Raw genomic sequence first — 16151 nt, forward strand, 5'->3', positions numbered from 1 at the left:
AGACATTTTACAATAACGAAAGCAAAATTATAAAATGTGTGAAAGCTTGATTGTATGTGAGTGTGTGTGTGAGTGTGTGTGTGTGTGTGTGTGTGTGTGAGTGTGTGTGTTTTCTCTTATTGGTTGGTAAGCTTGTCTGATTTTTATGTTCATGTGACACGATCGCCATCTTCAGGATTAAAATTTAAAGTGATAAAAAGGCACCGAGAAAATTAATAAATAAAAAAGATATTTCTTTGGAACAAAATTAATCAATAACTGCTTCAGCAAACTTACCTTCAATTTGGTATGTTTAGCCTTGGCCAATTCATTGGTATCTTTCCACTTTCTGTCCAACTCATTGATAGAGTCCTGAATGAATGCCGGTGCATCTTTGTCTCTCTGGAGGCGTTTACCAGCCTCAATCTCCGCCTGGATGCTGGCTTTTTCTGATTCCAACTTGCTGATGAGAGCCTGAGGAGTAAAGTCAAAGCAAATCATGAATAACAATGTGAAATTGAATGTAAGCTTCAATTTAATTACAAAAACAGATCAAATGAACGTTTCGGGTTTCTCCTTTATCAACAAAACAGGATGAATGAAACACGACAGATGAATGAGATAATGTGGTTGTGGCATTGTTAAGATGAATAAACAAAACATTTATGTTTTAGCTGAGATTAGCTTGTTTACATGTGGATGCCCAGAGCAGACGATGGAGCACATCCTTAGAGAATGCCAGAACGGGCTCCACTGCACAGATCATGACCTAAGAGTCTGGTCCCCAGATGTACCAGATTTCCCATTTACTTCTTTATAGTACATCAGTTCATGATAACATCGATGTTTATACCGAGACCATTTTGTTATATTTGGTTTGTTTCTTTCTTTATTTATTTATTATTTCGTTATTTATGTTGTTGTTTTTTTCCATTTATGTCCACAAATCTATAAAGTGCTCAGCTATTTGAGGAACTTGAATTTTATTAGTATTCTTAGCTCTTATTTCGCCTTCATCAATATTGAGGTAAGAATATTAATATATTTATTCATTTGTTTATTTATTTATTTATCTAATTATTTATTCATTCATTTACACTTCTATTTATTTATCTATTATTTTGTTGTTGTTGTTGATTAAATGACAGCCAATTAGTTTCCATTTGTCTAGTGTATTATTTACTCCAAACTACGCTTCTGTTACTCGACTCAAACTTTTGCTCCTGTTCATTCAACGTTGACTCAAAAGCCACTCCGATGCTATAAATAGGATTACCCCGGGGAGACCTTCCATAAGCTACTACATCCCAAGTATTCTTGTTCTAGTAGGGGGTTTGGGAGGGGGGAAACTTTTTTTTTTTTTTAAAGTCTCCCCCCTCCCAAACCCCCTACACTAGAACTTCTAGTAGGGGGTTTGGGAGGGGGGGAGCCTTTTTTTTTTTTTTTTAAGTCTACCCCCTCCCAAACCCCCTACACTAGAACTTCTAGTAGGGGGTTTGGGAGGGGGGGGGGGACTTTTTTTTTTTAAGTCTACCCCCTCCCAAATCCCCTACACTAGAACTTCTAGTAGGGGGTTTGGGAGGGGGGGGGACTTTTTTTTTAAAAGTCTACCCCCTCCCAAACCCCCTACACTAGAACTTCGAGTAGGGGGTTTGGGATGGGGGGGGGGGGGAAGACTTTTTAAAAAAAAGTTTCCCCCCTCCCAAACCCCCTTCTGGAACAAGAATAATGGGATGTAGTACCTTATGGAAGGTGTCCCTTACCTCGTGTTCATGGAGATAAGCCCTGGCATCTTGTAGACTGTCAATATTGGGGTGTTCCATAGCCATTCTCTGGGCTTCGTCCAGCCAGCTGGCTTTCTTCCCCATGTTATCCCTGTATTGTTTGCATGGAAATTCAATTGAATTGCATTCCTTGAATTGCGTAGTGATACGAAAACATCAATAATGGTAGATTTAAAATGAAGATGTTAATAGAAAAAATAAAATGACAATATGAATAACAACTAAAATAAAAGAAGAAGAAGAAGAAGAAGAAGAAGAAGAAGAAGAAGAATGGTAATAATAATAATAATAATAATAATAATAATAATAATAATAATAATAATAATAAATAATAATAATAACAATAAATAATAATAATAATAATAATAATAATAATAATAATAATAATAATATGATGATGATGATGATGAGGGATGATGATGATGATGATGATGATGATGATGATGATGATGATGATGACGGTTATGATGTTGATGATGATAATAATAATAATAATAATAATAATAATAATAATAATAATAATAATAATAATAATAATAATAACAACAACAACAAAAACACTATCAACGACATTAACAATTGTTATTAGGAAATAGTCAATCACCAAAATAAAATTATAATGTGAAAAATGAATTACCAGAAAAAATATGCGGGGCACATTTTGTTATTATAGAAATATTTTTATTGATATTTCCAGAGTACAGTATTGCCTATCAAATATTCCTGTAACACTCATAGTTATAAATACATCTCTCCATTAAAAAGAAAAATAATAATGAAAACTCAAAAACACAATCAATGAAAGAGTTTAAAATTCCATAACATTAAAAAGAATTCACTTGCATATCCAAGAAATGCTAAATTCCCATATCAGGAATGCCTTTTACTAAAAACAATTTTAAAGCCTGAAATTTTTTCTCGTAAAGAGCATTTATGAAAATATTTCATGCAAAGTTTCTCTCCATCAAATACTGTCACCCAAAAATCATCAAAAGAGGATAAAAGTCAATCTGTCTTCCCCTTACCTGTTGCCTTTAAACAACCAATACTTCCATCTTTTAACATAAATCAACTCACCAATACTGAACAGGGTTTGCCGAAAATTTTCAAAAAGCCGATTTTCTGGCTTTAGCCGGAAAAAGGGCATCCTTGTTAAATGTATAAGGCCCTGGTATAAAAGGATAATGGGATTCAATAGTCTGATGTCGCGTCTGCCCAGCAACGAGCAGCTTGTAAATCTTTACTTTTATTCTTCATGCTGGTCAGAATGTATAAAAGTCAAAATATGATCAGATTTATAATGTTTTTCTCCTCTGGATACACTTTTATGCTCGTCGGAGAAATTTTTCATAAGGGCGTCTGCATTGTTCCCATAGTTTAGAACCAGTTACTAAGTTGCTGTGCGTCATTATGAGGGAAGTGACGTCACGACTGTTGAAGCCTATTGATAGATAAATATAAGAAATTTGAGAGCTGAGTTTATGATCAATAGCATTACCTGTATTCATATCCCTTGGACAAAATTCCAGACTTGTCAAGTGTAGAGTCCATGTGAGGTCTCAATTTGTTGAACCTCTCCAACAAACTACCCAGCTGGTTTCTCTCTCTGGCAGCATCAGCGTCTGGAGCGTCTTTGATGAGTTCCTCCAGAGACTTCCCCAGCCATTTCGAGTCGTCTTGGTATTTGTTCAGATTCCTCATCTCCTTCTGCAAAGAAATTTGAGAAATGTCATGATGAATGAATGGACAATGAGTTTAATTTCTCTATAGGGAATGAGATTAGCGGAAGAGTAGCGTCCCTTGATTGGACGTCACCCATAGTCTGTGACGTCACCGGCAGAAAAGTTATTAGAGAGAGAACGTCATGTTGGTTGTGCGCATGCATCTCTCGTCCTAGCTTCCGCCGGTGATGTCACAAACTATGGGTGACGTCCAATCAAGGGACGCTACTCTTCCGCTAATCTCATTCCCTATTGATAAATTGAGAAAATAGGGAGCAGCCACCGGTGTACGATTAAGATCTGAAAAAGTATGTTTGAAACAGTGCAAGACCAAACAAGAAAGAAAAATACAAAAAAAAAACAAACAAAAAACAAACAAAAAAAGATGCTTTGTCTTGTACTGTTTCATCCACATTGATAATTTGAGAGTGGGTAGGACTTGTCAAACTACCTACAACAAAAAGGATTAAATAAAATAAGGTAATAGTGAAACACTGCTAAACAAAAATGAATAAAATGGATGTTACTGATATTATGGTTCTCAGGTATAATGGTTTAGCTATGATATCTGTAAACCAGAATAAATACTGATATTACTTAGAATGTGGGTAGTTCTAAAACATGTGTCTTATTGTTATTCTATTCAGTTATCGAGAAATGTTATAAATAAAAAAAACGACTTTTGCTGATTTACATCTTGCTACAGCCAATCCCTATGAAAAATAATAAACAAAAATGAATATAACATCTTGAAAATTGGAAAAAGACCAAACACAGAACGTTTCAGGCTCAAAACCCTTCTTCAGCCGATAACAAAAACAATAAAATCATAAAAACATTACTTTTAAAAAAACAGAGAAATGGCAGAGAAATATCTCTATGCTTTATGTTACATTCATTTTTTTTAAAATATTACTTTTTACAGTCCATAGCTTAGCATCACACTGATCTCTATAGAGAGTACGCGGTAAAGACTAAGGGGTTAATTTGTGACAATTTACAAGGTTCAGTCCCTTGATTAACGTATAGATTTCTTCAAAATGGCGACCAATGCTTTCAACACAATGGACGTAAAGCTGGACAAAGACTTATCAAGAGAATATTCATTGAAGTACGTTTTTTGATATGAAGTGGTAATGCAGTATTCATCTTTTAGGGTTGGTTTGGCCACAGGTCAGCCCTTCTTGACTAGGCAAAACGACTAATACTGTAGTGAGTGATTGTGAGGATACAAATGAATGTTAATGCTTTGATTTATTATGCTGCTAATCCTTTTTGGGGTTATTAAAGACGTTTTGAGCCCGATTTCCATTCACGTCCTGAGGCAGAGAAATTGATACAGCGTATTGTTTTGTTTTTAAAGGTTTTACGGCGCTTGCAACACATTATCAGCGCCAGTAAAAAGAAAGAAAATGGGATAGTACAAAGTTCTAGAATTACAATTAAAACACCCAAGAAAAGGTAAGACAAAGGGAATTGGTTCAAATAGGAAACGGATGTAGATTCCAAGAGCACTCTATCAAAGTACTTAGTTTGAGATCACCTAAAAGTCTCATCCAGACACAAGCACAGGTCCCCGCTAAGAGGAATACACTCAAATGTTTAACAAATCATATATAATATAAAGAAAGAGAGATGATTTACAAGAAAAAAAATATCGTCTCCCAAAACAATAACTATACATTCGACTGTTTCCCTCTCAGCCAGGACTCCGACCAAAGTCAGGACAAAACCGAGCAATCTCATTCCAAGACAAAGACAGAAAGCATGTTGGAAAACAGATTAAGGGGATAGAAGACACAGTATGTACCACCCTGCCCGCTATGGGAGGTCAGGAACCCCATCCAGTGATACAGCGTAGATTCAATTTATATGAGGATTAAAATAAAATTCAAGGCGTAGTAATTTTAACTCTTCTGTCGGTTTGTGTTTTTAAATACACAAAAAATAAATGTACTGACAGGATATGACGTCACACATTGCGAATGAGGGGAGGAAAGCTGTGCATATTTCAAGAGCAAGGCAGTGCAGATGGCGAATCAGGGCAACAAAGGAGTAATTGGATATTTTTTTTAATGTCAGTTATAGAACTGTACAATAAGTTGACAACATGAGAATGCTTATTTAAATGAATAGTACAGAAAAAGAAATAAAGCTGTAAATTTTCTAACAAAAATAAATAAATAAATGACTCGTATGACATCGATGAATTGAATGTTGAAATTTTCTATAAAAGGCAATTTTGCTGTTTAAATAAAATCATCATGTATTAATACTTTGAAGTTTCAGCTTTAAACCAAAAATGTTTCTATTAAATCATACAAAACATTATAATACAAACGTTTGTTTAAATAAGCAAAAAAAAAACTGGTCTCTACAAAAGATAATAAAAACGCATTAACTTGTTACTGGATAAAATCTTCCCAATTAGATGGATTTTCAGATTTGCCTTGGTACAGCGTGATTTCAGTTTTCCTTAAAGCTTTGAGCACTTTAATTCCCATCGAAGGTTGCCTTCTAAAAGGGTTGGTTGAAGAAGATCGCTCTCAAAGGAAATGGTCTAAAATTGACAGGAGCTTGCAAACTGTCAAACAGGTTGGTTTAACATTCACACAAATTTGCCCTGATTGGCTACATAAAAGGGGGGGGGGGTATATCAAATAAGAACAAATTTGTTCCGGATTGGCCAAGTTCCCTGATTAAAAAGGTTCCCAATTGCGAGGTCTCATTGTATCTCATAAAATACCTAAGCATAAACATCGAGTGGTACAATACAAAATAATTAAATCAATGAGGGTTTAGAGGCTAAGGATTTCTATATCGTTCCCAACTCTTGTATCCCATATTTTTTGTCAAGCCCTTTTAAACTTCCTTCTTTCCATCAACAATCATAATCAGCAGAAAATATCTTAATTTTCCAATTGAGTTGCTGTAAAAAAAAAAAAAAAAAAAAAAAAACCATCAAAATAAATATGTACGAAGTAAGACTGAGCAGGAATGAAATATAGAAAAAGGTATTGACATAAACAGGGCAAAAAAATGTTTTCAGATGGTTTCAAGCAGCCGTTGACAACAAGCAATGTATTACCAGTAATCGATCCTTTAGCTAAAACAGAAAACAAGGTGATTAATGAACATTGGAAGACTTGAATGACCTATTTCAAGTTGTGTTTGAAACAACAAAAATAAATGTTCCCATCCTTAAAAATTTTACGTTAGGAGTGTTAGTTCGACTTTTGAAAAAATGATAATGACATAGAAAAGTTTGTGGAAAAGAAATATGGAGACTTGGAGATTGAAATTATTTAGAATCTTTTCAAAGAAAAAAAAAATATTATTATTGGTGGGGGGAGGGGGAGGTGCTTAATAAAGTATTACCAGAATGGAGAAGATATCGTGATGAAAAGTCGTAGTGTACCAGTAGAAGATACTATTATTTATCAAAGGACTTAGCGAAACTATACAGAGAATGAAAAATAATATAACCTGGAACTTAGCAAGCATGTCTTTGTACTCTTCACTCGAAAGTCCTTCTTGTGCCATATCAGCCATGAGCTTCTCAAAACTTTCCACCCAGCCACCAAAGCCATCCATTCTGATGAAAAAGTAAGATTTAAAAAATTAAATATGAAAATGTCCATGTTGAATATCAAAATTAAAAACACTACTGGAAAAGAATTCTAATGAACTAAGAATTCATTGCAGTGTCTTACTTACTTACTTACTTACTTACTTACTTACTTACTTACTTACTTACTTACTTACTTACTTACTTACTTACTTACTTACTTACTTATCCAAACCAGCGACCACCAGAGCCCTTGCCCTTTGGTCTTGTGCCATGACGTAGAAGTTAGTCATTGCAGTGTCAAAGCGATTAAATTGAACAAAAAAGCAAAATAAGTCAGAGATAAAGAGAGTTTAATTTTGGCTATGTAAATTGATACAATCTATCTTGTCTAAAAAGTTCACTTTAAATGACATAGAAAAGTGATGGTTATGAAAAATGGTTGATAGAAGTATGGAAACGTGTGACCGAAACAGTGACTGATAGTACAAGACGTATAAGAAGTCTTTCAAAGATATCAGGCACATGTAGCGAAGATTTGTCGTGGTCAGTATAGCAATAAAAAAAAAAAGAACATTAACAATAAAAGTCCTGGACGTCAGCCTAATACAAAGTACTTTCCATTAGAGCAAACTGACCCAGCTACACAATCAATGCTAGGTGGACGGAAGGGTCAGATGATAAATAAAGGAATGCATCTAGACTCGATAACAGTATTTTTGTTTGTGAAGTAGAGCTCTAAGAACAAATATTAGGACCCCCTTTGATACAGGTGGGCGAAATAAAAAGATGACTGGTAGTTGTTATACAGCTTCAAATCCATTCATTCAAGCAAATGTTGTCGTAACCGATCAATCTGACATGATTCCTTACCTCTGTCTGTATTCCTTCCATCTTTCAGGTAACTGCTTCAGCTGTAGGTGGGTATCATCAGCAATAAACTTGAGTTTCTTCCATCGTTCCAAGTGATTGTTGTACCGCTGGTCCAGAGACTTCTCATCTCGACTCAGCTTCAAAAGTTGTTGAGACAGATCTTTCATATTATCAAGGCACTTTTCACATGTTGTGACAAAGTTACCTTCTTGGAACATTTGCTGGGTGGGAAGAAGGAGAGAAAAATTGAATGATAAAAATACAGGGGTGGTCTTATTATCACGGGATAAAGGATGAAATAATATTGGGTCATATTTTATTATGAGATTTATAATTGGACCAACAATAAAATTATTATCTTGAAAAATGAGTTAGTTATCATTTTTTAAAATTCTTATCTTTGTTTGTTTGTTTTTAAGGGTTTTACGGCGCTTGCAACACATTTAGGTTATATCAGTGCCAGTAAAAAGGAAGAAAATGGGATAGTAAAAAGTTCTAGAATTACAATTGAAGCATCCAAGAGAAAGTAAGACATAGGGGAACTGGGAACAAATAGGGATCAGATGTAGATTCCAAGAGCATACCACCAATGTACTTAGTTTGAGATCACCTATAAGTCTCATCCGGACACAAGAACAAAATCCAACAAAGAGGAAAACACTCAAATGCTTACATTATACATTAAAAAATAACAAATATACTAATACATAACAGAGAGATGATTTACAAGGAAAAAAATATCATCTCCCAAAACAACAACTATGCATTTGACTGTTTCCCTCCAAGCCAGGACTCCGACCAGGGCCAGGAAAAAAAACTAAGTAATCTCATTCCAAGACAAAGAGAGAAAGCATGTTGGAAAACAGATATAAGGGGATAGAAGACACAGTGTGTACCTCCCTGCCCGCTATGGGGGGTCAGGATCCCCACCCAGAAATTCTTATCTTTAAATCTTAACCTATTCAAAAATAACAAACTATTGTGATTACTTTGACATAGATTATAAAGCTTCTACAAATCGGAATAAACTTTGGATTAACTCATATAGGTTGATGCAATAAAAAATGAACATTATTTGAGCAGCTATGCACAACAACCTTAATATTCATCAAGTGTTTATATTCTATCAAATCATCATGAATTTTGTTCTCCCACTATGAGCTGAAAATTGAATGATCTGACCTTTTGTTTCACCATCAAGCCTTAGAGCATAAAAAAAAGCTTACTCTGTGTTTGAGGAGAGCTTCCTTCACTCCTTGGTTACGTTTGATTTGGTCTTGTTGTTGCTGCAAGGCCACCTCAGCCTTATCCATCGACTGGTCGAATTTGTCCTCGGGAATGGCAAATTCTAGTTTGAGCAATTTCATGGGTGCATGGTGGTGGACGTGCTGAATAGATAAATATAGAAACATAATATTTTCAATCGCATGATAAACACCATACACTTAGTGACCACATGTCAAAAATTATATATGTTAAGGCTCAAACACAAGTCTAAAACACAAGTGTTTTATTGTTAAAATATCTATTTGGTGCTATTTTGAAAAAAGTATATATAAACCAGAACTAGAACATGTGTGGATAAAAATAAATGTCTTTAAATAGTAACATGTTCACTGAATCTTTAAACCATCAATGTAAGTCTCACCTCCCATCTTTGTTTCGTGTTGCCTACTCTCTCAGACAGGTATTTTCTTTCTTCTGGTTGAAGTTGCTGCAGGATTTCCTCTGCATTTGATTCATATTCAGGCATCAGGGACTTGTCCACTCGGTCAAAGAACATCTGAAAAGGAGAATAAGTGGGGTTGGTATTGATAAAATATAATTTAACTAATCTCTATAGACAAACCTTTTTTTATTTCTACATTAGCAATGAAAATTAAAGTTCCCTTGATTTTATTTTGCAATTTTTAGAAGAAGATTAGATACCATGATAAATAAAAATTGTCACGATGAATTTTATTCTACTTCAGAATTTTGGGGGAGCTTTTTAATCACTCATTTCATTAACATAACCTTCAAAATTGTTCAAGTCTGAAAGAAAATATACGATCTCTTTGTCTTCCTACCAGATTTTTTAATGAAATTGATGATGAAATATAAATGATACAAAAAAGATTTTTGATACATCCCATTATGATTTCCAATTATATAATTTTAAAAATCATAATGAGACGACAAACAATGAAGAGCATGCACTGCATATTCCCATTTTTATGTTATGTATTTCTTGGTACTTCAAAGCAAGTAAACTCTCAAATATCTGATGATTATAATATGCCTATATTATGACATGCTTTCTGAGGCTATCTATCATGGACAGACAGGTATACAAACGAGGAAGTGTTGGAGAAGGTGAGAAAGGGAAGAATATTGATTGATACCATCAGAAAGAGGCAGTTACAGTTTCTAGGACATGTGTTGAGAAGAGACGGAATAGAAAAGTTGGTAACATCTGGGATGATCGAAGGAAAGAGCGCTAGAGGAAGACAAAGAATGACTTATTTATATAACCTAAGAATGGCCAAATGTGGTTTTAAAAGCAACACAGATTTTATGCGCACTGCAGAGGATCGTGATTTGTGGAGACAGCTGACCGGCAACGTGCTCAAGAGCACAAGCCACAATGGATGACATTATGACATGATACAAAATAAATGATCCCAATAACTACTACTCACTTTGTGTTTACGAATGAGACTTTCTGGATCATCCTCATTGTCATCCAAAATAGCCTCGGCATTGTCCAACCACTCGTCAAGTTTCTGTTGGCGTTGTGTATGATTTCTCCATAACCTGGACAAAGCCTCCAGCTTGCGTTCCCAATCTTTGCCATTGGTTATGACATTCTAGAAAAGAAGGATACAAATAAAACAGACAAAACAGTATTATTATTATTATTATCTCCTTTTACAGGTTCGGACAGTCCCTCCATCCGATGAAAATTCCGTAAATCTGATTCGGACAGAACCACCATCCAGTACCACTTGCTACGTAAACATTCCTTTCATTCAAACTGCTTACGGATCTCTCACATACACCAATACATATTATCATACAAAACACTCAATTATAAGCCTTTTTATTATCCTTAATTTGATATGTGATTTGATCTAAGGATTACTATTCATTAATTTTATTGACTCTATGAATCCTTGATTTGGCTATGAATTTTTTTTTTTTTTTTTTCACTTAAAATTGATAATTTATATTGTAAAGTGCCTAGAGCTTGTGTTTTACACGAGAATGAGCGCTGTGTAAATGTGTATTATTATTATTATTATTATTATTATTATTATTATTATTATTATTATTATTATTATTATTATTATTATTATTATTATTATTATATATTATTATAATTATAATTATTATTATTATTATTATTATTATTATTATTATTATTATTATTATTATATTATCATTTTATTGTTATTATTATTATTATTATTATATTATTATTATTATTATTATTATTATTATTATTATTATTATTATTATTATTATTATTATTATTATTATTATTTATGTGTAATTTAAGATTTTTGAAAGCCAGCCATCACAGGGCTCAGAAATTAATTACCGAAAACCCAGCAAAATGATTACCACTTATATGCATTAAGTATGATAAAAAATATAAAACAGCAGACCTGCCATGAGTAACAACTTTTAAAAATCTGTCCATTCTTATGAATTTTATGGGGAAAAAATCTGTATGAATCCATAAAGGATGAATTCTAGTCTCGATTCCATGAACTATCACTTTGAAATGCTTTAGAATTGATGTCATGTTGTCCATATGAGTCGCATGTCCGTATCTTACAAGCATGACACTCATTTCGTCAACCATCCTACAAAATTTGGGTAAAAAATTCCGAAACTGGAGTAAAACATTCGAAATTGGACAAATAACACCGCTAAAAATTGTCCTATACACCAATTAAATCTGTTCATGTGGCAGTTATGTAAAACACGTTTTGGGTTTTGTTTTTTTTTACTGATCTATTTATTTTCTTGAGTTTTTTTTTTTTCTTGGGCAGGGGGGGGGGGGGGGGGGGGGGGGTAGGGAAGGATGGGGGGGTTGAGAAAACTTTTTTGTTGGGTTGTTTATTTTTTGTTTGTGTGTTTGATAATTTTTACACACTCAGAGATGGTCATGAGAGCCTGTGTTCCAATCCATCCTGACTATGACTTTAGAGCTCAGCATCAACAGAAATTTCAGTTTGGCTGAGCCAGTCTGTCAATTTAAAATGGAAAAAAAATTCAATTAATTCATACAATTTAGTATCTTGTGTCGTTATCACACTTGCCATCTTCTGAACATTTGCCTTGCATCAGTGGTCATTTTTTTCAATCTTTCCTGAAGCTTCTTTATAAAACTTCAAGCTCAACACGACCAATTGGATTCAATAGTCTGATGTCACGCCGCATAGCAACGGCGGCCATCGTGGTTCTAAACAAAGAAAATCTGTAATTTTTATTCTTCATGCTGGCTAGAATTTTTCATATATCTTGTGATCAGAATGTGTAAAAGTCAACACATGATCAGATTTATGTTTTTTCCCCTCTGGATCCGCTTTTATGCTCGTCTGAGAATTATTTCATAAGGGCGTCCGCCATTGTTCCGATAGTTTAGAGCCAGTTACTAAGTTACAATGCGTCATTACGGGGGACGTGACATCACGACTGTTGAAGAGTATTATACCTGGAATTTGTCATTTGCAGCCGTCATGAGATCTTCAGCAGGCGTAAAATCAACATTTTTCAACTTCTGCTTGATTCCGATAATCTTTTGGAAGACTTTGTTCTTGCTCTCCAGCAATGATTTTTGGTATGTAGAATCTGTGAAGGCAGCCTGTCCGAAAATAAGACAAAACACATTTTATCAATCTTCATTGGCAATTTGTTACACATGTAGGAGCAATCAACCATTGTGTTCACTTTATATATTTACCAACTTATTTCATGCATTTGTCTGAATCTAATTTCCAAATCTATACAAATTACAAAATATTTTTTACTTACTTACTTACTTATTCGAACCAGCGACCACCTGAGCTCTAGCCCTTCGGTCTTGTGCCATGACGTAAAATATTTTTAAAATTAGGCATTGAAAGGATACATGATCCTTGTTAGCCTTTTATAAGATTAGATAAGAATTCCTTCACCTTGAATAGTAAATGAAGAAGTCAACAAAGAAACTGTCCTGACAAATACTTCAAAGATAAATAAAATTAAAAAATTTATAAATAAATATTCTGAACTAAATATTTCTTGAATGAGGATTTATATGGAACACTATCCAGTAAACGTGTTCAAAGTGCTTTACAAGGTATCCTTACCCAGCAGCAACACTTAATAAGTAGGACCAGACATGATGCCTGTTAGGCAAGAGTACAATTTTTTTTTCCAACAGACCACGCTTTATATCAGCTAGGTATTCATTTTACACCTGAGCACAATGAGAAGAATGTGAGTAAAGAGCCTTTTCCAAGGACTCAACTTTGCAATGCTAAAAGCAGGACTCGAACCCTGGACCTTCAAAGGCGATTGTCATAGCATCAGACCACATAGCCCTACAAAGATGAAGACAAAACTCGAATTCCTTTCAATCCTATTTCTACATAGCACCCACCTTGTGTCTGTCCAGTCTGGCGTCTGCTTCATCAGGATTCCCGTCCAATTTATGAGAGTCCAGCAGAATTTTGCGTTCGTCCAACCATCTGTCCAGATCCAAAATGCCTGTCTCCAGGGACTCGACATTCGGTAAAATGGCCTTTAAATATTTGATCCTCTCTGGAATTTCTTTGCGCAGTTTTACAATTGTCTTGAAACAGATGAAAAGAAAACATGAGGAGTTGAATAGAAAACAATTTACACACAGAAAAGGGGTTTTATCAAGAAATCAAGTTTTTACTTTTCACCATTTCAATTTTGTTACGACTGAATGATTTCAAAAGTTATATTTTCAATTCTAATAGTATAAGTAGTTATTAAACCTAACTGAAGACCAATTTTCTATTTTGCAACTCACCTCTTTCTGTACATTGAGAGTTTGTAGCATGGTATTGACCACTTCCTGGGAGCTGTCTTTAACTAGGGACTGAGCTGTTTTTGTCGTGACTTTGAAGTTGCTTTCTACTTCTGCTATCTGACTATTGTAACGCTGAAAAAGACCAGAATTCAAATTGTTAAAATAGATCATAGTTCACGATGATGATACGGGATAAATAAAATAAAACACATAGCTTGGCTATGGAGCATTTAAAATAATATGCACCACTTCTAGCGTCTGATGGTATCAGGTTTTATACGCTCTGATCCTTTTTTGACATATATGTATCTTTAACACGTCATGACCATTGTTTCCATGTCATGAGGGAGACTTAGTATCGTATTGGACCTAAGATTTGATTCACTGGTGACTTATAAGTAAATAGGGATAATTCCACTGTATTGTATTTACTGTTATTCGGGGCCATAGACTAGAAGAACATCCAAAACATGACAAAACATTTTTAAAATCAATACTATTTTTACCCTCCAGATTAACTAGAAAACTATGAACCGTGACCAGGACTTAACATATCGAGTTTTAAAAGAAAACAAAACATTGAATGAAAAGGAAAAGTGAACAAGTAAAGTGACTACTGGAATTAAATATGTTATGATTTTATCTTTTTATTAATCTATCTCTAAAAGTCATTACAGACATTTTTTAAAATCTTTTATTTTAAACTAAAGAATGGAAACCAAAAAGTATGTTTTAAACTAATATTTGTAAACTTTAATAAAGAAAAGCAAAATGAAAAATATATATGAACAAATTAAAAAAACAAAACTAAAATTAATATTCTTTTTTTTAAAAAAGGTAAAGACAAAATGGGAAAAATAATCAATGCAGCAGCGATAGAGATCTGTTTGAAATAGCACAAAAACGGATTTTATTTTCTAAACTTTGTGAAAATTAAAGCAAAATAAAGAAAAGTAACCATCTAATAGAAATACACAAACAACAACAAAAATTGAAAACAGAAAAACTGAAATGAGCTGACAAGTTAAAAAAAATCATCAACTCAATGAAAAAGGAGAAAGGAAAAATATAAAAAATATAATGGCTTATATTTTATTAAATTATTATTCAATAATTTCAGACTTAAAAAAAAAACAAAAGTGACAATGCGAATACTATCTACTGATTTTATTTTCTAATAAAAATGCAAATAAAATTCATAGAAACTCGATTGCAATCAAAGGTGAGAAAAACAAAAACAAAAAAGTTCAAAGACTTCAAAAGAAGATTTAATTTTGGGGACGCTAGTGAGCAGACATCATTGCCATGCTATGAGTAGGTACTTGAATTAATGTATTATGTATAAACTGTGAACGTCTGAGGTCAAGGTTCACAGTCGGTGTCAATAAATCATGCCAACGACTTATTTTTCATATACAATCTATTTCAAATTAACTAAAAAAGAGTTTATAAAGGAATAATCTTAAAAGACTTTTTGGACCAAAAATAGAAGACAAGCCATCAGTCAGGTTTTTGGACCAAAAATAGAAGACAAGCCATCAGTCAGGTTTTTGGACCAAAAATAGAAGACAAGCCATCAGTCAGGTTTTTGGACCAAAAATAGAAGACAAGCCATCAGTCAGGTTTTTGGACCAAAAATAGAGGACAAGCCATCAGTCAGGTTTTTGGACCAAAAATAGAAGACAAGCCATCAGTCAGGTTTTTGGACCAAAAATAGAAGATAAGCCATAGGTCAGGTTTTTGGACCAAAAATAGAAGACAAGCCATCAGTCAGGTTTTTGGACCAAAAATAGAAGACAAGCCATCAGTCAGCTTTTTGAACCAAAAATAGAAGACAAGCCATCAGTCAGCTTTTTGGACCAAAAATAGAAGACAAGCCATCAGTCAGGTTTGTATATAGAAATCTAATGTGCATCTAATGTGTGAATGACAAAACGTCCATGTGTGTGTGTGGACGAGTCATACAAATTTCCATATTTGAATTCCATTTCCTCATGCATGCTTAAGATGGGAGATTATGTATAATATTCAAACAAGTAACCGAAGTCTTTGCATTGTCAGAGGTCTGTCCTGTCGTTATGAGCAAGTTTCAATTTAAAAAGTACTATGCTACCATTTCTATATCTGTAAATTAAAAAAAAAAGGCAAGCAAAAATTAAAATTCTGTTTAGAAAACAGCATTTACCTTCTCA

General features: G+C 33.8%; 1 protein-coding gene across 3 annotated transcripts in view; it reads right to left on the reverse strand.

The window, feature by feature from the left end:
• LOC144970464 (muscle-specific protein 300 kDa-like) overlaps positions 1 to 16151 on the reverse strand; it is a 503594-nt gene that overhangs the window by 372074 nt on the left and 115369 nt on the right. For all 3 annotated transcript variants that reach the window (XM_078910148.1, XM_078910139.1, XM_078910156.1), the window contains 11 exons: positions 13960 to 14091; positions 13561 to 13752; positions 12631 to 12780; positions 10607 to 10774; positions 9574 to 9708; positions 9152 to 9313; positions 7926 to 8146; positions 6971 to 7079; positions 3262 to 3470; positions 1743 to 1854; positions 277 to 453 (listed from right to left, as the gene is read on the reverse strand). In XM_078910148.1, coding sequence (XP_078766274.1) covers positions 277 to 453; positions 1743 to 1854; positions 3262 to 3470; positions 6971 to 7079; positions 7926 to 8146; positions 9152 to 9313; positions 9574 to 9708; positions 10607 to 10774; positions 12631 to 12780; positions 13561 to 13752; positions 13960 to 14091 — 1767 coding nt within the window. The remainder of the gene's footprint in view (positions 1 to 276; positions 454 to 1742; positions 1855 to 3261; positions 3471 to 6970; positions 7080 to 7925; positions 8147 to 9151; positions 9314 to 9573; positions 9709 to 10606; positions 10775 to 12630; positions 12781 to 13560; positions 13753 to 13959; positions 14092 to 16151) is intronic.

Source organism: Berghia stephanieae, chromosome 1, assembly GCF_034508935.2.
Source record: "Berghia stephanieae isolate SIO BIC M18660-M18661 chromosome 1, UCSD_Bste_1.3, whole genome shotgun sequence".
NCBI lineage: Eukaryota > Metazoa > Mollusca > Gastropoda > Nudibranchia > Aeolidiidae > Berghia > Berghia stephanieae.